Source organism: Manacus vitellinus, unplaced genomic scaffold (genome assembly GCF_001715985.3).
Source record: "Manacus vitellinus isolate BGI_N305 unplaced genomic scaffold, ASM171598v3 scaffold_91_pilon, whole genome shotgun sequence".
Taxonomy (NCBI): Eukaryota; Metazoa; Chordata; class Aves; order Passeriformes; family Pipridae; genus Manacus; species Manacus vitellinus.
In genome coordinates, this window is record NW_021940873.1 from 1,234,695 (window position 1) to 1,257,764 (window position 23,070).

General features: G+C 38.7%; 1 protein-coding gene across 3 annotated transcripts; it reads left to right on the forward strand.

Annotated features, from left to right (window-relative positions):
- Nucleotides 1–78: 78 nt before the first annotated feature.
- Nucleotides 79–22,896, forward strand: TAMM41 (TAM41 mitochondrial translocator assembly and maintenance homolog). Of its 3 annotated transcripts, none has more exons than XR_001922398.1 (9): nt 79–140; nt 1,180–1,359; nt 2,226–2,318; nt 5,102–5,252; nt 8,785–8,930; nt 11,086–11,251; nt 13,386–13,448; nt 19,735–19,952; nt 20,336–20,416. XR_001922398.1 is itself a non-coding variant. In XM_008928427.3 (9 exons), exons 2-8 carry the CDS (start codon nt 1,186–1,188, stop codon nt 20,410–20,412), a joined length of 870 nt encoding a protein of 289 aa, XP_008926675.1. In that variant the 5' UTR covers nt 79–140; nt 1,180–1,185; the 3' UTR covers nt 20,413–20,433; nt 22,396–22,896. The 3 variants fall into 3 exon arrangements, 2 of the variants coding, with proteins under 2 accessions (XP_008926675.1, XP_029821067.1); XM_008928427.3 differs by lacking the exon at nt 19,735–19,952 and adding an exon at nt 22,396–22,896 and having other exon boundaries at nt 20,336–20,433; XM_029965207.1 differs by lacking the exon at nt 19,735–19,952 and having other exon boundaries at nt 20,336–22,340.
- Nucleotides 22,897–23,070: the final 174 nt, after the last annotated feature.

Here is a 23,070-nt window from a genome sequence, read left to right on the forward strand (position 1 = left end):
CGGGAAGGGGCGAAGATCTCAGTCCCTTACGGGATATTGTTCGGTCCGTGCCCCGGGCTGCCGGGGAGGGCCTAGGGTGGTTCCGGCAGTGGGTTTGTCATTGTGAGGGGCTCGGGGTCCCCTTCGTTACTGTGTGTCAGGTTATTTACTGCTGTTTTTAAAGAGAATTACGGTGCTGCTATGCACCGTATGAGGGCAATTGAAAATATATTGCCACACTGAAGTGGCAGTCGCGGGGCTTCCACATCGCTTGGGGGTCAAGTGCTTGGAAATAATGTTTCTTTTTATTTATTTCTTATGTTCGAGCTTTTAAAAATTGTTAATCAGCAGTATTGCTCGTTATTGGCTTCACTTACTAAGCAGTTTCCACAAATGTGACTTTAAATGTGCCTCGTTTTCTTTAAACGGGGATAACAAGAATTTCAGAGCTCTAACAGCATCTCATCGTCACACAAAAGAATAGGAAGAAAGGTAGCTAACAGATTATCTTTTTAGTGGTATTAATGGGTTAGCCGAGATGCTGCCCACAATTAATAAGCCACAGAGAGGCAATCCTAGTGAATTTGAAGCAACGTCACTCCAGATAGTGATGTGTTGCAGGTATGAGTTGCGAGCTTTTGTGCTGTCTGTGTGCAGGCAGTGTGTGCACTGGTTTCTCCAGAAGAGCAGTACATACACTGCACACCAGAAATCTTTGGAGTTTGGATTGTTTTGTTGTCAAAAGCAAAGGAATATGCTAGAAATGCACTTTTTGCCAGCTCTTGGGTGCCTTTATCTGCCCACATCCCCCAGTTCACGGCCTTGCAAGTTGCCAAAAGTCCTGTTCATTAGCAGTGTCAGCTGTTCCACTGAGCTGTGAATTAAGGTGGTGGAGATCTTACACTTGCTCTTCTGTTTTGGAGGGTTGAAATTTGGTCACGACCAGCACAGGAAAATTTTGAGTAGTCTTTGCTAAACGGACAAGAAAACACAACTTTATCTGAATCTTTAAACTGTATCTGACTTTAATACTTGTGTATTAGGCTTTATTCTTATATTTTTCTTATGAAAAATTATTAGCTGGAAGTTTGATACAACGTATATCTTAGATTATTATGATTGTGTATATCTTAGGTTATTATGATTAACATTGGCTGCTTCTTGATGTATAACCCCTAACACTCTGCTCCTCAACCACAGAACAATATGCTGGATTTCGTATTTGCTGTTGATGATTCTGTGACCTGGCATATGATGAACTTGTTAAAGAACAGGAATCATTATTCCTTCCTAAAATTTTTTGGGCCAAAACAGATAACTAGTATGCAGAGCTACGGAGCAGGAATTTACTACAACACTTTAGTGCCATGTAATGGTAGGGTAAGTATGATTAGTCTTTGTACAAGTACAAATTAAGTAAAATATTTGTCTGTGTGAAGTAGTGAAATGATTAGCTTAAAGCAAATTTCAGGAAGCCAATCTTGTAGATTGTAGCTGTCGATTAACTCATGGTATCTTCAATATTTCTGTCTCAAAACTGCTTCACAAACAGCATTTTAATTAAAAAGCAAACAGACCAGCTGCTCTTGCACCTTAAAAGTGTGAGCAATGTTTGGAACTTAGAGCTAAAGTGCTTCAGAAACTGTATTTATATTCCTTATTACTCATTGTCTGCTAGCTTTGGTGGTGGTACAGTGTATTCTGGGAAAACAGGCCCTTTAACTTCAGCAGTGGACCACGTAGTAATAGCAAAGTGGATTCTTACTGTTTGTTTGGCACAAAATGCAAATTGCAACATAGCAAGTTGGAACTGACACCTGTGTTCTTTGGTGTTGGCAATCCTGACCTGTGAGGCTTGGGTGTAATTCTAGGTAAGTGGTCCAGCAAGTGTCCAGCAAGTTGTAGATCTCTGACAAACTATTTCTTGAGTATTTTCAATATCATAAAGGATACTGTGGATTAATCAAAATATTGTAACATTTGGCCGGAGACTTTATTGCAGCTTTGATTCTAGAAAAGATCTTAGAGTTCCAGGCATTCCATTTTTCCCAGAATTTTGCATGTAAGTAGGAAATTTTTCTTTTACCTCCTGTGTTAATTAAAACATGAAAATGTTTTACAGTTTTTTATTGGAGGCGTGTGTTCTTTAGAATGAATGACAGGTATGTCAGGAAGTAGTAAGTTTCATGTAGTGAAAAAGGTATAGGTATGTTTTTTCAAAAGCTTTTATTTTGCTTTTTCCCCAGATGATAAAATATGGTGTAATTAGCACTGATACCCTGATTGATGATTTATTTCACTGGAAAACCCTCTATGTCGCTGGGCGCCTACAAAAGCCGGTAACTGTTTACCTGTTCAGTTTTTTGTCTTGAAATGCAGGAAATTACAGGGCTGGAAAATGATCAGTTTTAGTTTTAACTTTATCTGTTAAGGATATATTGGTACTGAACAAATAATGTGCCCTGATTCAGAGGTGTAGCCCTGGAGGGATAATCTCTCAGAAAGGAAGTGAAATGTAGTCCTTAATTACACTCAGTGTGATGTGGAAAACCCACAAAGGTAAGTATGTTAATAAAAGCTTTCTGCCTGTAGTAAATCTTGGGTAACTGGACTATATTAATGCAAAGTCCCTTTAATGTTAAATGTATTGTATGCCTTTCATAACAGACATAGGGGTCACCAAAATTTAATGTGGGTAAATAATAGAAATCTTTAAAGGTGAAAGCTGCTTTGCTGTGCAGTTACTGTCTAGTGCATTGTATTGTTAAAGTATTTATAACTGAATGAACTATGGGTTAAACACGTGTGTTTTTCTCCTCCGTGTTTGTGTCATAAAAAATAGGAGGTGTTTGCTTTCCCCGAGTGGTTTCAGCAGATGGCAGCAGGGCTGAGGAAAAATTTGTTAAGACAGGAGGGTGAGAAGGAGAGGAGAACTCTTCAGGTCTTAGAACAGAAGTTAATTATGCTTTTAACTAAAAATTTGGGAGTGAAAGTTTGAATAGATTGTCTCAGCACTACTGGCTTTTCTCTATCTCCAGAGACGTATTGTAGCATGATACAGGTCAGAGCAGCTGTTATCTCTGTAAAGAGTGAAACCTAATACACTGAGAAAAATAACTGAAGGAAAAATCCTGAATGTCACATTAACAATGAATAGTGAATAGCTATTTTCAGTGTAACTGCACTTGCTGCTACTTTGATTTGTGATATGGTACAGTGAATAGATCCAATTAAAAGTTCTCTGTACTGTGAAAAAGCCTTCCTTAACTTTGGTGCTTTTTCAGATTTACTCCAAGAATCAACATCCAGCCTTTTTGTACCAGGGTGTTAACTATTGCATTCTGACTTCCTGGGAGATTTTTAGCTCTCTGAACTGTTTAAAATTTGTTCATAAATTAATTTTATCACCACTGCAGTGTTTCCAGGCATGCAGATTTTGAAGCCTAGCATATTGTTTTCCTCGGAAAAAATTCCTGTGGTCTTCCATAAGATCTCTTTGGAGTTTCACATTTTAAAAGGCTGTAACTGTGGTGTTCTTAAAACAGGTCCATAACATGGTGCTATTTACAGGGCTATCCTAAGGTATAAGCACCTATATGAGTGTTTGTGGTGCCACAGACTTCTCTCTTCTGTCTTTCCTTAGAGATTCCCTGTAGCAGCAAGTTATGAACATACATTTATTAGTTCATCCCCATGACCAGCATGTCTTAGTTATTGAAACTACTTAAGCAAGTCTGTTATGCATTCAGTAACCTTCTCCTGTGGCTTTCAAGGAAATAAATAAATAGTGCAGAATGATTGAAACAAGTGACCTCTGTACTGTTGCATTCACCATCATATCAAAATCAGATATTATTAAAGTTTTATGCCTCTTAAAGATTTTGCCGTAACTAAAAAGTATGTTCTGAATATCAGCAATGTCAACCATGACATTGCTTTGGCTGTGTCCTTTCTATAGTAAGAATTGTGTATAGCAGATATGTCTGATTGTCATACTTTATTGAACCTAGATTTGGTTTTGGGGTTTTTCCCCCATTGATTAACAGGGTATTTGTATTCCTGAAGAAAAATAGTTACTTGAAAGGGTCCCTTAGCTGTTTCAGGTTATATGCGGGGGCAGAATTTCAGGTAATACTGCAACTCATTTGTGTGTGAATGGGCTTTCGGGGAGAAAGAACAAATGGGTACCTTTGTTCATAACTGCCAGAGCCTTTGCATTTTAAGGTATTGTAGGGTAAACAGATATTAAAAAGTCTGCCTTTTATAAGCAAGACACTTGAAAAAGACAGCAACTGACAACAAGCAGGGATTCCTGAAGAGTTGTTTCTGGAAGAGCATAGTTATAGAGCCATCTTGTAAACCAGGATGACTTCGTCTGTCTGATGTTCTATAATGGTGTGTTTCTATATTCCGTTCTTACCAAAGATCTGCTTTTTATTCCAGTATATTTCCACATCCCAGGTGACTGGTTTCTCTAGTTGGTCTTGAACAGTTAAAGTGTTTCCTAAAAACAAATACTTCATGCAGTGCGTGGAAGCGTTAAAGTGATCTGTTCTTCACGTATAGATGAAGATTCCGTTGAGTTCACATTCTTCTCATGCAAAGTGCAAAAATAAAACCTTGCTTCTTCTAGGAGGACAACTAATGTCTGAGAAGCATTTGGTAGGGGAGTCCTCTATTAAAAAAAAAGAATGAAGATGAATATTAAAACTTAGCTCTTTGGTGTTCCATTCTCTTTCAGTGAGACAGTGGTCTTTTTTCTTATTGCATAATCACATATGAAGTATTTCTGTTGATGCATTCATATTTATTGTTTTGATCAGTCTTAAATTTATGAATATGGAAAGGTGAATAGCTCTTCAGAGATTGGCTAATGGCTGTAACATATGGCAGTTCCAAACCTGTTTGTAAAACCAGCCTTTTCTAGCAGACTGTTAATTCTTAAAAAGATGTTCCTCTTTCTCACACAGTATAAACAAAAGGTGACACTAGTCCTTATTATACCATACTAATAAGATCTAATTTTGAATAAATTTCTTATTTAGTTTTCATGCTGGATTTCTAGTTCCATCTTCAGTAGCACTTTCCTGAAGTCTTGCTTCCAATGGCTCTGCTTTTTCAGGTGAAAATACTGACACAGAATGAGAATAGCAAGCTGCAAGCTGCTCTTGTTAGCAACCTGAAGAGTGCAGTCACAGCAGCCTTTCTCATGTTACCAGAAAGTTTCTCTGAAGAAGACCTCTATATGCAGATTGCAGGACTCTCCTACTCTGGTTAGTATGTGGTGTCTAAAGTCACCGAGGAGAAAAGCTGTAGTTGGAGCTGTTGTACCACAGTTGGAAGTCCCATGTGTAGTAAGTCATTTGCCCTCTTGCTTTGGGCCCACACTGCTGCATGCTCCAAAAATTGTATCTGAATGCTGTGTTACATAACAGCTCCAAATGACTAATTGGGCTTACTCTTAGGAAATAGGTGTAGGTACCTAAACAAAGCTTCTTATACCTGCTTGATTTATGAACAGCTAACTATGAGTGACTGAATATGATGAAATACTGTGGGTTTTTTTCTGTTTGTATGGATTGTATTTTGGTTTAGTGTTTCAAAACCTTGGAAAAAAATTTCTTTCCGCTCTCAGTGTAATGTTGAGTCATCTTATAGTCTGACTCATACTGTGTCATCTCTTACTTTTTGAGCGTGATGTGTTTAAGGTTCTTATTTAGTTAATTTAAGGATCCAGAGTATGATTCCTCAATGTATATTTAACATTCACCTCCTGGTTAGTATTTGCTGACTTTTTTTTAATTTGCTGAGAGAATTTCCTCCTTTCTTTAGTTAGGAAATGAGTATGGAAAACAATTGAGGAAACTACTGCAAATGGCTCTTCAATGTAAGATTTAGTTGTTACAATTTAATTCAGCATTGCTTTTTAAATGTTGATATCCTTATTGAAATCACTATGAACAAGTTTGATTCCTTTATGCAGCACTTCCTTTGCTTGTGTAGAAATGCAAGTTTGGCTTTAAAAAATCACAGGTGGGCAGGTGGGGGTTATAAGCTGCAACTTGGCTGTACTGAGGAGTGTTACTGTTCTTTATGTAATACTTCCCTGAGCAGTTTAGATTGCAGCTTTTTCAGCTTTTCCGTAGTAGTTCTTTTCTGAATTGTTGCCTGTTTTAAAGTGACAATAAGAGGGTGCTGACAATGGGATTGCCAGCCAAGGCTGTTTGCTGCAGGGCTGCAGACCTGTCCACCTGAAACCTGCCCAGCAATGGCATTACATTCTTGGTGGGCACTAGTGACCGAGATACTTTTTTATATAGTTTTTGAAACAGTGCAATCAAATAGAAACATGGGAGATCAGTTACCGTGCTATAAGACGTTGAAATTGGCTCTGCTGTGTGAACAAAGCTAAAGCAGTAAGATTCCCAGTTGGGAATGTTCAAGGAAAAGGCTGTTGATTATATGTTCGTGGATATTTTATTTTGCTTCTGTAGTGGTTTGGACTTTGTTTTCCCCCAGAGGCTAAGAAAAGTGGTAGACCCCAAGGGGTGGAAACCCCTGGAAGTTTTGAAGTTCTGCCCAATGGGCGCTCCTGCAAAAATGTCAACATCCCACAAGCTCACCGGAAGAGATGAGTTGTAGTTTTGGTTGTTGTAGGAGAGGTGGCCATGTTGTAGAGCCACGAGGAAGGGGCTCTGAGCCCCTTGGGCCCTCTGGGCCCTCCCAGCCCTGGCTGGGGGGGACTGCAAAGACTTGAAACAGTGCTAGACTGGACTAAGTGCCTGTAGTTATGCCGGGAGATGTTTTCTCCATGGACGCAGAGCAGCAGCAGGCACTGACCAGAGAAACGGTGGCAGAGAGCCAGAGATAAGAACTGAACTGAAGGAGCAGCAGAAGCAACATGCAGCACCAGAGAAAGGACTCCTGGAAGGAGAGCCGAGGAAAAGAGAACCAGCAGCCTGAGAGACAGAGTTCTGGGGGTAAGACTGTACCAGCCCCCCAAAACTCCTTTGAGATCCCTCTGAGAAAAGAGGGAGATGGACTCCTATTTGAGAGGAGCCTTGGAGTACAGCAGTACCGGAGAGAGAGGAGCTGAGAAGCTCAGAGCGTCCCGGAGCTGGACCGGGATGGCCAGTGGAATGCAGAGGGGGGGGTGACCTTGGTTCTACCCCCCCTTGCACTGCTGCCACGGTGGCAGCCTGAGAGACAGGGCACAGAGGCCCTGCAAGGAGCTGAGTCTCCTGGAGATACCAGACTGTCACGAAGACCCCCCTGTGTCTTCGTGATATGACGTGGTGATACGACCTTGTCTGGGGTTACGAAGCCCACGGAAGACCCCTCGGTTGGAGGCGATGGGGCCGAGAGAGGCTTGAATACCTCCCTCGTGAGTGCTGGCAGAAAGCCAGCTATCAACTGCTGCATGCATGTGAAGAAGACAGACTGCTGCCTCAGAAGATGCTGCTGCTTAAGGACTGGAAGGGATCTGTCCTTCTTTCCCTCCTGGACTTTTATTTTGGAGGGGAGAAGAGATCTGGTCCACTGTAAATACTATATGTCATGGTAGAGATAGTTGTGATCGTGTGCATAATGTGATATGGTATTTATTTGTACAGTCATTGTAATATATTCCCTTTCCCCCACTTTGAGTCTGGTGTGTTTTGTCTGGAAAAACTCATCTCACATTAGGTTGAGATGTGGGAGGGGGAATGGAGCTAGGGAATTGGATTTTGGGGCTATCTCAGACCATGACAGCTTCCATTTTGTTAAGTCTTTCAGAGGGTATACTAGTAGACAAAATTGATTTTATGTGTTACTCTAATTAATCTCCTTGCAGACTGCTGAAAAGAGTTGTTCATGCTTGAATTTAGAAAATGTTTAGCCTTTATTTTTTTATGCATTTTTTGAGAGCAGTGAGTCAGTACCATTTGTATGCAAAGTGTTTGTTTTGTGGCTTGGCATAAATTGAAAAAACTAAGTAAGGCTAGCAAGTTGCCATCTTTCAATAACATTTGTCTCCTGAATGTGGGAAGTGGGAAAATGAATTGATTCAGGATTTTGTTTGTTGATACACGCTGCACTGAGCCTCTAACTCCTGGTTAGAAACACAGGAAGTTACCAGGCTACTACCTAACTGAGGTAGTTATTACATACTAGCTGTCTTTTCACTTATTCTCTCTGAAACTTTTCAGTCATGTATCAGAAGAGAAAGTGTAAAGGTCAGTGATGTAACAGTGGTGTTAAAAGCAGTTGATTTTTGAGACTAATAACAAAATACATGGCTAAGAGGAAAAGATAATACAGTAATCTTACCATGACTGCCATTAGGTGAACTTCAGGTACTGCCCTTGAAGTGCAGAGACAATGCAAATTATTTTCTCTCAATATTGGAAAATTAAGCTTATTTGTTTGTAGATACAAAGTATTAGAACTGGTCAGTTTGTTTAGTAGTCTTTTGAAATGTATGTGTCATTGCAAAGAATGTAACTGCTACTGCCAGTTGACAGCTGGACTTATTTTGTCGTCCACAAGTGAAAATGTGGACATATGGGCTGATGATATTACAGCATATCAGAGGCCACAAAACAATCTTTGACTCTAAGCACGTATTTTCTGTGCTTGAAGATATTTGAATAGCTTTTTGACTAATAGAAGGTGAACCTTGTTGTGAATTATGCAGGCATTGGTAGAACTGAAGAAAAAAGCTTTAGATGACAGCTTTTTACTATATTGATTTCTGTTATATTCTTCTTCTCTGAGTTTTTGGGTTTTTCCTAATGAATTAACTGTGTCTCTTTTCTTGACCAGGTGATTTCAGAATGATAATAGGAGAAGACAGATCGAAAGTGCAGAACATAGTGAAACCCAACATACCCCATTTTCAGAAGCTGTACAGTACCATATTACAGGACTGCCCTCAAGTGGTATATAAGCACCATCTGGGAAGGCTAGAGGCAAGTGTTCTTCAAAACATTTTTAAAACAAACAGGTGGAAGTGCTTTATCACACTGACAGAAGGCAGGAATTATGCTGTGCACTAAGGAGGGCAGTTGTAGTCACTGTACTTGCTATTTGTTATGTTTCTGTTGTTTAGTTAATTCTGCAACCAGAAGATTTGCATTAAATACCAGTCTCTGCATATGTAGTAACTACTGCTCATTTTCTTTGAGTATGGGCACAGAACTAGAGCCCTAGCAAAGGAACAAGAGAAGATGGTTGTAAAACACGTGTTCTAATGACTACCACATGGACACAACAGTCTAGGCAGTGATGAATGAACATACGGTTTATGTTAAAAAGATTAGGTTGTAACTCAGAGGTGCAACTTTCCACAATCAAAAACTGCATCTCACAAGAAAACTCATCAAGTGCTAGTTGTGAAGATCAGCTGACTAAACCTAAGTGAAATTCTGACATTATCTTTAAATACCCATCCTAAACCATTTCTATCCTTAGTATTTGGGAAGTCCAAAATGACCAGTATCTTGAATTCAATCTTTCTGGTATAACATTGGAATTAGGGGAGAGATGCCACACAGCCAGGGGTCCAGTAGCAGTTTTCCTCTTGTAGTTTGCATGTCCATGTGTGAATATTCAAGTGTGATATAAACTTCAACATGAAGTTACAAATAGCACAGGTTGTCTCATGGACTCTTATCCTCGAGTCACCGTGGTAATTATCTCCCAAATGCCTCCTTTTAGGATGTGTCTTTGTTAGAAACTGATATAAGTACAGTTTTAAGCAGACTTGAGTACAGTAAAAAATTGTTCTGCAGCGCTTTGGAGTACAGCATAGGCAGATCTGTCTTACACTGCAGCTGTCTCCATGTTTTCTTATCAGCGTGCTCTTCAACAGTTTAGTGGAAGAAATATTTAAATTAATTTTGAAAAGGATCAGTAATACTTTCTTCAAGAAAAAGGCTAGTTACAATAATACTTCCTGTTGTTTTACCTTTAAAAAAAATCCTGATAACGTACTGCAAATATGCTGTTGGATAATAAATCTGTCCATAATTCCACAATTGTCATCAAGGTTGTTGATTAAATGCCATTATTTCACTGTCGATTTGAAGTAAGGTGCTTTAATATTCTATTGTTCACACCTTGGTGTGATTATTGGCAGTTATTACCCAGACTGAGGTGAATGTCTGCTCTCAGGAGTGCAGTTTAATGCAGAATAGAACCCCCTTCTCCAAGTATACGTCTTCAGAGTTACAGAGAAAATTCTTTCTTAAAAGATTCCTCAAAACCAACTGAAGACAGACACTAGTTCTCACAGTTTTGGTTCAGACGTGGATTCCTCCCACATAATGTTCAGAGCCTGCTCATCGTCGGCTGCCTCTGGAGTGATTCATCTGGAGATCATTTTCTCCACACTGACAAAAGGGAGTGGATAGGGGAACTAGACTCCTGTCTGATGTCTCCATGAAGTGTCTGTGATGTTGTGTGGGAGGAACTGAGCTCTTCATATTTTCTTCCAGTTTTGGAGAGATCTGCTCCAGCATGCATTTTTCAGTGTTTGTGCTTACACTCTGTATAAATATGTACAAGCTTGTACGTTGGCATTGTTGTATTCAAAAAAGGGTCCTTGAATTTCTGATTTAGATTGGAAAATGTGGAATGAATGTTTTCTTCAAATTTTAAAACCAGATGTGGTTTGAGTTTAAAGCAGAGAAAATGGTTTTCAAACTAAACTTGAAATGTGTGTGTCTACAGTTTGATTATATTCAGGCAGAAGAAACTGAGCTAAGTGGTCTTTTGGGAATTTTTTTTTAATTGTAGTGTACTTATGTTTCCAAAGGAAATTGGATATAACAGAAACTATACAGTTTCAATGAAAAGTTACTTACAGAGACAGGAAAATCATGTGTGTCTTTAATAAAAATTAACATCTTTGCATTGAGCTATTCTTCAGGTTCAGAACTGAGATAACTGCATTTCCCTGTGCTTGGGAAGTTTTCGTTACAAATGTCCATTACTTGTGCTAGTGACATAGATTGGGTTCTGAGAGATATTTCTCAGAGGTCAAAGATAGCCAGAAGAATTTTCGGACTTCTTTAAGATAAAGAGAACTGAATATTATTTTCTCTTATTTTCTATAACATTCAGATTGATAAAAGTCCAGAAGGTCAATTTGCACAACTAATGGCTTTGCCAAAGACTCTGCAGCAAAAGATAACTTCTCTGGTAAACCCTCCTGGAAAAAACAGAGATGTGGAAGAAATTTTACTACAAGTTGCCCATGACCCTGACTGTGGATTTGTGGTGCATCAAGGTAGGCCTAACCAGTGTCTGTAATCTCTTTTAAGACGTGATAGAGATAAAAATCTGTATCGGTGTCTGTTTTTCTATTTCAGAAGGATGGTTTAAAGAGAAGGGTGAAAAACCCAAGAGATTAATCACGAGATACCTCCTTAAAAACATCGATTCGGACTTCTTTGATTGCAAACAGGTTATCTGAAAAACTAGCAAATAGCATTCCTAGTGATATAGGAAGATATGTTTTGGTTTGGGTCCTGGAAGAGACAGTCTTTAGGGATTAGTGTGGCCTGCTTAGACTGTCTTAACTCTGTAGTGCTTACATCTTTAGGCATAACTTCATCGAAATACTGAACTATGTATCCTACCAGTCACACATTGCAAGGATAAGCTAATTTTCTGTCTTGCTGACATTACTCTTCCCAATCATGTTGGTTAGTCCAGACATGTAAGCTCTGGCAGAGAACTCAAGCTTTAAGGAAAAAGATTGAGGTGTGTCTCATCATCACAGCTGCTCTGAGGCAAGATTATGTCATATGAGCAAGTTAAAGCTAATGCTGCAGACATCAATGTTTTTATATGCTGCAGAAAAAGGAAAATGTTTAGTACTTGAAGAACTTGACAAATTTTTAGTTCCAGTTAGCAAATTTTGCAAGCTCCTTGAGCACAGCAAAAGTTCCTTCGTGCCTGGGAGCCACTAGACACTCTCCAACTGCTGAGGGAGCTTTTAGACCGTTTTCTGTTTGGGGAAATAAAGCTCCTGAGACTTGCAGTTCTCCATTGGCAGTATAGGATGAATTGCATCTGGACATTGAGGTGTCCAGCTTTTTCATGACAGTCTATGACACCTTCTGTGCTGGGCTGCAACAGTAACAGGATAAAAGCTGAATCCAGGAGCAGTGTTGTGAGCTGCACATGATTTTAGAGCTCCAAGTTATCCCCCCTGAGCTCATCATCTTTGTGGTTGTGTTTCTGTAGGGTCTTGCAGGCGTGGCTGTGGCTGTGCACAGTGGTGCAGCAGTTCAGTATCAAAACACTGAATAGATCTGGTCTTCTCGGCCCAAGCAGTTTAAACTCTTAGGAGAACAAATCAAAACCTCTCTTTCACTTTTGTGGCCAAAAGATTTTCCTAATTCATCACTCTGAGTGAAGACCAGGACAAGCCATTTGGGAATCCTACAAGACAAAGCTGATTACTCAATCTGAATTGCATTATCCCTAGATATTTTGCTAGATCAATATGATTTCTTCCTTTCCCCTCCCTACCCCTCAAATTATTTTCAGTGGAACATTGTATCCCTCTTACTTATTAATGGATTACACTAAACGTTGTTCTTCATTATGAAAGTAGCTTTGAAAGAAGGGTTTAAAAATATTTGAAATTATATTCTAGGTGTTTAATGCAGGATAATATCTTTCAGTTTGGAAGCCTAACTGAGACTACTGCATTCCTACTTTTTTTCTGAAGTATTTAGTAACGTGCAGTACTTTTTTACATATCAGTATGCTTTTATGTGTTAGAACAAACATACCAATACTTCTGAAAAAAAAATTTTTAAGTTTTATATACTTTTCCATTAATACCTAAGAACCACAGGACAATGAGAACTGAGTGTGGCACAGTGCAAAGTGATAAATGAGACTTATCTTTCAAAGCTGATAATTTAGAAAAACCAGACAAGCTCTGCACAATAGTGACATCTCTACTTGATCAGAGAAGTGCAAAATCCCAATTTTGTATTGAAGTAATCATGAAGTATAATTTGTTCTGCTCTAGAATGTTGATACCAGCACTTAGATGAAACAACTCTGAATCCTTTGTGACTAATTATCTTAGTAGAGATGTAGTGGGACCTCTAAATACATTTATTTGATCAATTCCTACTGGTTGTTGTCTGTTTTAATATTGATATGGTTTGGTTTTTTCCTGTATGTTATATATAAAATAAAATAACTTAGAGAATATTTTCAATTAATATGACAAAGCAGAGCAGAAACAAACCATTGTCAGCATAAGTGTATGTTTTACTTTCAGGCTGGCTTGATTGTATAACTAGAACAATATTTGGCTTGTGTATGTTGGAGGGTAAAAAAAAAATCGGCACAAAACTACTAAGATGGATAACATCTGTGTGCTTTTCTCTCTGCAGGCATTTCAGGAATTGTGAGATCTTCCAGTATAGTGCAGAGTGCTAAAACCATACTGACAGCTGGTAAGAATGTGTGTGATTTCCATCAACACAGGTCTTTTAATTTCACAAAGGAAAAATTACAGGGCCCCAAGACTATCTTGTTACAGGAGTTTATTCTTTAAACTTTTAGTGCATTTAATTGAAAGCCCCTGGAAGATAAAAGTAATATTTAAAGCAGAAGATTTATTGTAACTGTTGCAAAATTGTAAAATGCTAAAAGGAACTGGAGTCTGTGCAAGTTGTAAACAAATAAACAAACCCCCCAACAACCCAAAAGTAAGGAAAAAACCAACTTCTGAGTTCAGTTTAATTTTCTATGCAGGCCAGATCTGGCTGATATGCACTAGTTCTGCACTTTCTGCATTAAAAAGGCTTCATGCTTTCTTGAAGTTGCTTAAATAATTTTTTGAACTCATTCATACCTATTCCTAGTTCTTCCACAAAAGCAATTATATACAAATGATGCCAGTACTGATTTTAAAAGCAACTATAGAGGTTCCTTCTGAGCAATCCTTATCCAGACTTCTACAGAGGCTGTTCCCCTCCACTGGTGTTGGTGACTCCATGTTACACCTCCTACACCTAGTAAAGAAACACAGCTTTCAGTGTTCAGGACCATTACAGGTCTGCTGAGTAAAATAAGCAGGAACACTTTTACTTTTTATATGTGTCTGTTAATAGTTTAGTTCTATTAAATGGAAGAAGTCTGACAACACTATTGCCTAACTTTTAGTAGCTGGAGGAGACAGAACTCCATCTAAGTAAAGCAAGTTTGTTATATATCAATTAAGCACATGGCAGATGTTAGTTTCTAATGTAAGGTTTCCAACCTATTTGGTACATTTTTCTTCTATGGTTTATTGTCAAAATTACCTGCTAGTGGTCAAGAATTCTGGTATTATAACATGCCTTTTTTAGAGATGTCAACTTGCATCCTATCTGTTCCTAAATCCATGGAGCGTAGATTTTTTTTTGTGAAATAATTGTAGGGGAGGGGGTCAAAGACAGCGTTATCCTATTGAATCCAGTGCTTGGGAAAGTTATCCTGACTGCCCAGTAGGGCAAAGCTGTTTGTGTGTAACTTAAAGAGCAGGGATAGAGACAGCTGAGCTTTCTAGGTTATTTATGCTCTCCTTCTGTCTGTTCTGATGGACAGAAAATCCCCTCTGGGAGTTATTAGCTCCTTTTGCATGTCATGCAGTAAATCACAGCCTGTGTTGGTACTGGGACTTTTGTGGGGTCCTAATGCATCTTCTGGTAGGACTTGTGATTCTTACCATGTTTTCTGCTTGTGCACTTGAAACTAGTTATTTGGGAAATGCCTTTACTTTCCTTTAACTGCTTTTTACTTTATATACAGTGGCTTTTTTTCCCCTTTAAAACAAACTCGAGTTGTCTCCTAACCAACCAGTTAACATAGAATAACACTCATATTTAAAAACATGTATTTTCTACTGGTGGTTTTAGTGTTGAAAACATATTTTTGTGGTTTGATTCAGGTAAAGCAAAGCAATTTGGATCCTTTGCCTCAAGCATGAGCCAAATTTGAGCAAGGAGGCCCTAGGGGAGTTGATTTTTCTTACTTTTAGCATAATTTAGTTCCTTTTTTTTTAAACATATTTACAGTCTTCTGCCAGAATCTGGCCAAAACCATTTGCAACAGAATTCAGGATTGATGGATTTTTCAGATGTGAGGTTTGTATGATCTTAAGTGATTTTCCCTGGAATTGAGGAGGAATGGGTGTCCATGGGTTTAGGAGTTAGTTAGTAAAAGCTTTTTGCTTGTGGGGTTTCTTTTTGTTGCCTTTTTTTTTTTTTAATAATTCTCTCCAAACACTTATGATTATGTTAAATCTTGCTGTATCTTCTCATGAAGATTTTCTCCCAAGTACAGTTTCTTAATTTAAAAATGCATTCCTGGGGGCAGCAGTACTGCTGCTGCCGTGGCTGTGCCAGTCCTTGGGGCTCTCCACGTTCCTGGAGACACAGAATGTGCACAACACAGGGTGGCTCCTGCATTGGAGTAGTTGCTTGACTCATGCAAGGAATGTGTCTTACAGGGAAGTGTGGAGCTTTAAATTCAATCCCTAAGGATGCCATATTTCTTCATTCTTTGTCCAAATCTTGTCTAATATTCTGTTCCCCTAAGACCTATTTTCACGCTTTCTAGTAGAGACTTTAGGAAAAGTATATGGCTCTGACCTTCTGCAATGCTTAGGTCAAAAATAGTAGCTTAAAATAAGAGAATTATTAAAGAGATTCATGAAATCTCTGGCTTCATTAAATAAGCTCTGACTTTTTTTTTTTTGCTGTTTCTAGTAACTGTATAAATAGTTTGTTTGAGGAAGAATTAGTTTTCACTACATGGCCATCGTTCTTTTTGGAATGTAAGGGAGGACACAATATCTTTTCCTTAGCTGATTGTTTTACTTTAACAACCAAAAAAAGTGAAATGCCTACTCTGGTCCATAGCATGGCTGTCCAATGTACAGCATATTTCTAAATTGAATGCTAAATGTTAAATCAGCAATTGTTGTGCTGAGGTGGCATGCTGGGTATTAACATTATTGGCAAGGAGCACAAGCAAAATAAAGAATTTCAACCCATTTAAGAGAACTTTTTTTTCATCTTTCTCTGCCAATGTGGTTTTGAAGTTGAGCTCTAGCTCTGTGTTTTTGTTTGTTGTTAAATGCCCTGTTTAGTTTTTGAAAATGTGCCTGTGCATTTCTTCGAGTCTGTGGTGAGGTTGCCTCTCTGTTTCTCATTAGAGATGGCACCATGGTTTAATTTGTTTTCCCATGTAGCCAGAGTTTGCATGGTCTTTGGGAACTAACTCTGCAGCTCTTATATTTAGCTCCTCTGAAGGAGATGTTGATACTTATTTAGCTTGGATTTCTTCTTTATATTTCACTCGAGGAATGCAGCAAGCCTTGAAAATTTTTCTATAAATACAATACTATGAATTAAATCATCAATTGAAGCATTTGTTCAAGATACTTTTAAGTTAACACAAATGCTCTGAATAACATTTGTTTTCTTAGAACTGAGATATTAGTATACTAATCCTTGTGTATTCAAGGATTCTTTTAAACTTAAAGGATCAGCTTTACATGTAAAATCCTCTGTAGAGTTCAGATAACTGATGTCTTCATCAGCTGCCTGAGCAGATACTGCATTGCCACCAACTTCACTGGGTATATGTGTACAAAGTTTGCATATGTCTGTGCATGACACACTATCAGTATGTAACTATTTGCCTCCACATGACAGCTCTTCAGCAGTACATACATCAGTCTTTCTTTTTAAAAGGACGTAAGGAATACTACATCCAGGCATATCTACCAGAAAACTTTGGGGTACTTCAGCCAAATTGCTGTCTTACAACACTAACACTTCCAAAAAACTCAATGCAGATTGTTAAGTAAAACCAGATACAACTTGTGTTTACACTGAGATGCTGTGGTCTCGGTCCCATGTGCATTAGGCCTTTGTTCTGTATCCTATAGTGGAAAAATTTGAAGGGGAGGTGGAACCACCAAGTCATAGATTCATAGCTGAAGTAAGAAAGACATTTTTATGTGGGTCAACTGCTTCAGATTCTGAGACTGAGCCATAATTACAACCATTAACTTTTACTACAGATGTGACTCATCACCCTGAGGGCTGCTTTAAGAAACCAGCTGTATGTATAAACCTGCATTTTCCTTTGCAGGCTGATGTGGTGGGGCAGAAATGTAAGCATCTCATTCCATAAGCCTCTGGTGGGTGGAGTTCAGTGGAGTGCTCCCTGCAGGGGGAAAATAGGAAAGAGAAAAATCTCTTTCTGTTGAGCTGCTTCAGGAGGCAGGGTGAGTTGGCAGGCTGGTAGAGCAAGCTGACTTGCAGGCTGCAGTGCCAGCACAGTTAATTCCAGTCCTGCAGGGCTGAATCAGCTGCGTTGCTGTTGGTCTGCCACATTATCCTGCGCTTCCACAAGTACTCTGACTTCATTGTAATGGCACAACAGCATCCATCCTGTCAGAGCAATTCCCGTATTGGAGGGGCTGGATCCTGCATGTACAGTACCTGGGAGACTGGACAGTCATTTTCAAAGCCATACACACAGTTTTAACTTTGGAGATTGGAATCACTTCTTTCATCTATGTGCTATGCCCGAGCTCAGCCTGGCCTTGTTCTGCAACTGGAATTCTTACCCTGTGTGCAATTCCAGTGTGGATATGTGAGTCACCTTGGAATTTACATGATTATTCACTTATTATTTGAGGAGCCTGTCATCACTTCAGTAGTGTGCTCGCTTTTACAAAAACCTATTAATTGTAGAAAAGTTAGAGCATACAGGATACAGCGGGTTTGTAAATTCAAAATACAGGTATGGATTATTTCTTACGAAAGATAAAGCTGAGCTTATTTAAATTGCAGTTAGAGGCACCAGAAGTGTAAAACTGATTCTATACAGCGTATTTATCATAGGATTTTTACCCTCAGAAACAGAGCATGCACCTTTCCTTGTTACTGCATACTCGTTTGACTTCTTGCTACTCTAGACTGTCAATACCGAATGTATCTTTTCACTTGAAATATTTTATCTTCATTTGATTGCTTTCTAAGGTCTTTTTCAAATTAAAAATGATCATACCCTCCTCTCCTCCCTCTCCCCAAGAAAAGACCAGGGCAGTAGATGGCTAAACCTGTGGTACTTGTTCCAGAATATCTTTCCTTGCACTCTGGTCTGTCATACTGTGTGCCTTACGGCTAAATTGCTTCCGTGTATTTTTAGTCAGTCTTGTGAGGTGTTCAATTAGATAAACATAAGAAAGATTGTAGTAAGTATAACGTACCATACTTTCGATCTCTGCATTTAAGTGTCAAAATGAAAGCTTCTTGTGCAGCATTAAAAGCTTGCCTTTTCAGTTTTGAATTTGTAAGGGTGTGATTGAACTGTGTTGTAAGCTGAAAAGTCACTGTGTCTTATGTTGGGGGTTTTTGTTTGTTTGTTTTGGGGAGTATTTTAAACAAAAAAAGCTGAAAGATGGAAAAACAAGTAGCTCCACTTGCTAGGATCTCAGAACCCCACTGAAATGCCAAAAGTAACAGTATTTTGGTTTTAAGTTTACAAATACTAGATGACTAAACTCAGCAAAAGGCTATGTCTTTTGTTTATTCTCGGTCTGTAAGAGATGGCTGGTAGAATTTAAGTGTTTAACTCTAAGGGTGCACTTCACAAATTGTGTGGGAGTCATCCTTGGTCCCTTCTTATCTAAAACTCCTAAATGCTTGGAGGCAACGACTGCTGCTCTGTCTTTACAAAAACTGAGACATTCCTGCCTTCACTGTAGGCCCAGTGTGATGGTGTGGTATTTACCAGAGTTCACTACTTGTGGGCAGGAGAGTGCTAGAGTATGGCAGCTATTCTGGCTTCATACGAGGTTTGTTATAACCAAGTGACAGCAGGTTATTCTAAAGCAAAATTGGTCCAGACAACATCCCCGTGACACTTTTCACATTGAGGTCCATGGTACACCTCTGATATTGGCAGTGTCTCCAAAGTACAGCTGCTTGTCATCATCTCCTTATTTTTGCTGCTTTCAGTTCAGCTGGGTATGTGCCTTGCCTGGTGTTCCAGACCTATCATTTCAGTATCATCTCCTAAGCACACAGATTGAGCAGTTTTATTCTCTGGCAGATGTACCATTCTGTCAGTTATGAAATTGTACCTGCCCTTGTACCTAGTTGGCATGAGGCAATAACAAAATATTCAAGGAAGTTACAGTGTACTTTACAACTTGTTGAAACCAGAACAGATTTGCACCTTAACAGTCAGCAACACTGTTCCTATGACAAACCCAGATCTCTGTTTTCACTTTTAATTCAAGAGCCTTTGCATAGCAGTGCCTGGGTTGCTGATGGTCTGCAGGGTTTGATTAAACACGTAGTTGAGGTGGGCATCAGCATGATGCTTCTCAGTTCTATCTGTAGAATTGGTCTCCAACAAGGCAGGCAGGTGCCCAGTGTATGGCACTAAGCACAGCTGTCTAACATCTGCTTGGCACCAGGAATTGGCCCAGGAAGGGGTGGAAGTGTAGAGCTTGTTATCTACCAGTCACGTGGACTTTGCTTGTTGTGCTTGAGCAGGATGTTCTTTTGTCCTGGTTCAGCCCTCTCACTCCTTCCCCTTTATCCCTTCAGTAAAATTTTGGCTACATAGCTTTGGGCATAGCTTGAGGTTCTTCATCTATTCTCCAGAATCTGGGAATTGGGCTCCTGTCTCAAGAGCCAAACTGCTTTGACAACTAGATTTTTCTCACAGGCATGGCCAACTAAGTAACCTGCATGGCTACCGGCAGCCTGGAATCCTCCGAACAGTCCTGCTTAGGTGTCCTGCTGCACAGTGGAATCTGGCAAGTTGCTGGTGTCCATTACCAGCCAGAGTGGAATCCTACTCAGCTGGACATACCTTGCAGTAGATGAGAAAGGGCTTGAAAAAGCACAGTGTATTAGTTTGGTGAGGATCTGCAGTACACACAGGTGCGTCAAAAGCCTTCCTGTATGTAGCATTTAGAAACAGTGATGCGAAGGAGAAGTTTCCCTCTGCACCAGTTAATTGTTTCAGCAGGAATCTCTACATTTGCTATCCCTCGGTTATTGTCTGTACAATGTGCTTGTATACAGCATTGTCAGGCCTTCAGAATGAACCTGTTTATTGTACATGCTTGGGTACTATTAAAGGGTTTTTTTGTGTCATTATCTACTATGTTATGAGGGTTATTTGCATATCTGCCTGGTGGATTAGGTTGTCATTCCTACATGGAAATACTTCACTTGGTGTAGTAAAAGCTATTATCTGAGTCAGCCTTCCTAAATGTTTATATTTTTCATTTTGTCTTTTTTTTTGTCCTTTTTTTTTTTAGGGGCAAAGAAATCTGTAACTTACAGTATGAAGAAATTATATAAAATGACAAAGGGATGGTTAAGGAAGACATCTTGAGTCTTGATGTAGTATGTATGGGTAAATAAATGGTACTTTTTCTCTAAATATTTTGCAGATACCACTTTGCATACTTGAGAAGATTACAATGCATTTAAGAAGTCCATTCTAATGATTTACATGCCCAATATTATGAATGAAAAGGAACTTTTTAGTGGGAGAAGGTTTGCTGGTAATAGGGCAAAGGAATTCTACTCTGTAAATACTGAACTGTATTGTATACTAGAGCTTGGATTTTCAGAAACCCCTAGTAAAAAGAATTGATTGTACATATGAATGAAAACCCAAAGCCACTCATTTTCTATGTATTGCTAGCTTTATTTTCCAAATTACCCTCAGACTCTTTCAAAATAATCAAGTTCTTTCAGGGACTTATGGAACTGGAGAGCCCACTGAATTTTGTGTAGATAAGAAACTGTCCTTTCACATTTCTGCATTGACAAGTTCATCCTTAGAATTCTTCTGAGGATCCTCACTGGATGCTTCTGCAGGGCAGACCTTATGGAAAGGACATTTCTTCTCACGTGTGACATTCTGAATCCAAAAAGCTTCCACGGTGACTTTCAGTGTGGGAAAGAGAAATGAGCAGCTTGTCAGGTGTCAGGTTTCAATCCTTTCATAAAAATCCTTTTATGAGCCTGAGATGAAAACTGCCCAACTCATGGCTCAGCCTTGTCAGAAGAGCCAGAGTTGGAGGGAAAATCATAATTCCATGGACGTACTTGTGCAGACTTATGAAATATGTGTTGTTTGGCAAAAGATTCTATCAAAGCACTTTGAAGTTGGGAATATTATGAACAAAAGCACATATATTTTGATTCTTTGATTTTATTTTTTTTCCCCTCAAAATACTGTCCACAAAGGTGAAACTTGTTTTCCCTTTAAAAATTAGCTAAACTAAAGAAAATTGGAGTTTTACATAACGTGTTAATCATGCCATTAAAGATTGGACATTTCTGGCAGTTTTCATGTGTGGTGCAATAAATTTGGAGGATCTTTTGTAAACAGAATATTTTTCACACTCAGGTGGGTTTCCTACTTTGGGAAGTTTATCTTATTAGAAATAAATTTAGACAAGATTTAATTTTGTTTGTGAAAATGTCAATGATAAAAATAATGTAATGGTAAAAAATGGAAATAAAATGTATCTTTCCTGATTAGCATGTTTTTTTTTTCTTGTATATTATCTGATCAGTAGGGTTATCTCAAGCTACATTCAATTTAGTGATCTCACTTTAAATTATTGGAATGAATTTATCTGTTAATTGTTTCCAGGGAGCAGTTCAAAGCTTGAATTTAAGAAAGACAACAGAAAATGTATTATTGTATGTAATATGACTCATGCAGGCTTACTTTAATCATAGGACAACTTTAAAATATTGATTATTTTTAAATATTTGAGTTTGAGATTTTAAACCAGAGTCAGGAAATAAATGTGTCCCCTTTTTAAAATTATTATCTTGAAAAATATTATTCCTGTGAAATAGTAAAGAAATTACTGTGAAAATTTCTAAGGCCATAGGTAGATTCCTAAAACTTTGCATTATCCATTGGTGATAGATCCAGAATGTGTGAGCTAAATCCCCTCAAATGTCCCTTTGCTGATATTAGAAGGCTCATGACCCTTTTTATGGTGATGAAGAATGTTTGTATGTGTGGTATTAGTATTCCCTGTCCCCCCTTACTAATGGAAGAGGCCAAATTCCCCAATTTGAAAAGTTTACCATATAAGAAACGTAACCAGGGGCTTTAAGCCACTGCTTAAATAAACTTAACTTGGGTTTTGGCTGGATTTTTTTGTTTGCACGAAGAGGTTCCTTTGTAGATAATCTAGAAGTCTTTTATACATAATACACCCTATCCACCTTAAAATTAACCTCATATGAGTTAATTAAGTGAGGGCTTACAGTAGCCATACCATTTTTAACATTTCAGCATAAGCTCTAGTAAAAGAAATCTGAAATCAGATGTTGACTTGCTTAGGTGTGCTCGGTGGGAAGCTCTTAAGAACAGAAAACACTGATCGCAGTGCTAGAAACAGACCCCGACAGATAACAAAGCTTTTGGACAAATGAACAGCCTGAGAAAAGATTCAGGATGGAGCCATGGCCTTCTGAATGAAATAGTTTCCAGGTAAGAAGTGAGAACTGCCTGATTTAGTCATCTAACAAGGTGACAGCTTTGATTAGTTAGTCCCAAATGAAATGCTCCGTAGGGGAACACTTGGGCACATGTGCAGCAGCATAGACAGAAAACTGATTTTTTATCTGGTGTTAGAAAATTTTTAGTAGGGTCCAGGGTAGTATCTGGGGAGGGAAGGAGGGAGGAAAGTCCTCATCTGTGAAAGTCTTAGGATACAAAAAAATTGGAAAACTGAAATTGTCAGCACATAAATTATCCTTGTAGGAAACGGGACAATTTCAAACATATCCCTCTGCATAAGTAGTTAGCAAAACTATTTATCGTATTTATCTTTTGTAGTTTTGTTCTTTTTCTTTGAAGGCTGTGTGGGAAGGGGTCTAAGAGAGCCTTCGCTCCTTCCAAAGAAGAGGATGCCAACCACTGGTGAGGATTTGTCCTCGACAAATTCAGAGAGATCATTCCTAGTGAACCTGTATTTTTCTGTGTGAATTCTGTTCCTCTAGTCAACTTTTGGAA

Bases quoted from the DNA above. Each gene is read 5' to 3' on its own strand.
- TAMM41 (XM_008928427.3), top strand. From the start codon at position 1,186: ATGCTGGATTTCGTATTTGCTGTTGATGATTCTGTGACCTGGCATATG. The intron at 2,319-5,101 runs GTAACTGTTTAC...CTGCTTTTTCAG, and splicing joins CTGGGCGCCTACAAAAGCCG to GTGAAAATACTGACACAGAA. The intron at 8,931-11,085 runs GCAAGTGTTCTT...TATAACATTCAG, and splicing joins ACCATCTGGGAAGGCTAGAG to ATTGATAAAAGTCCAGAAGG.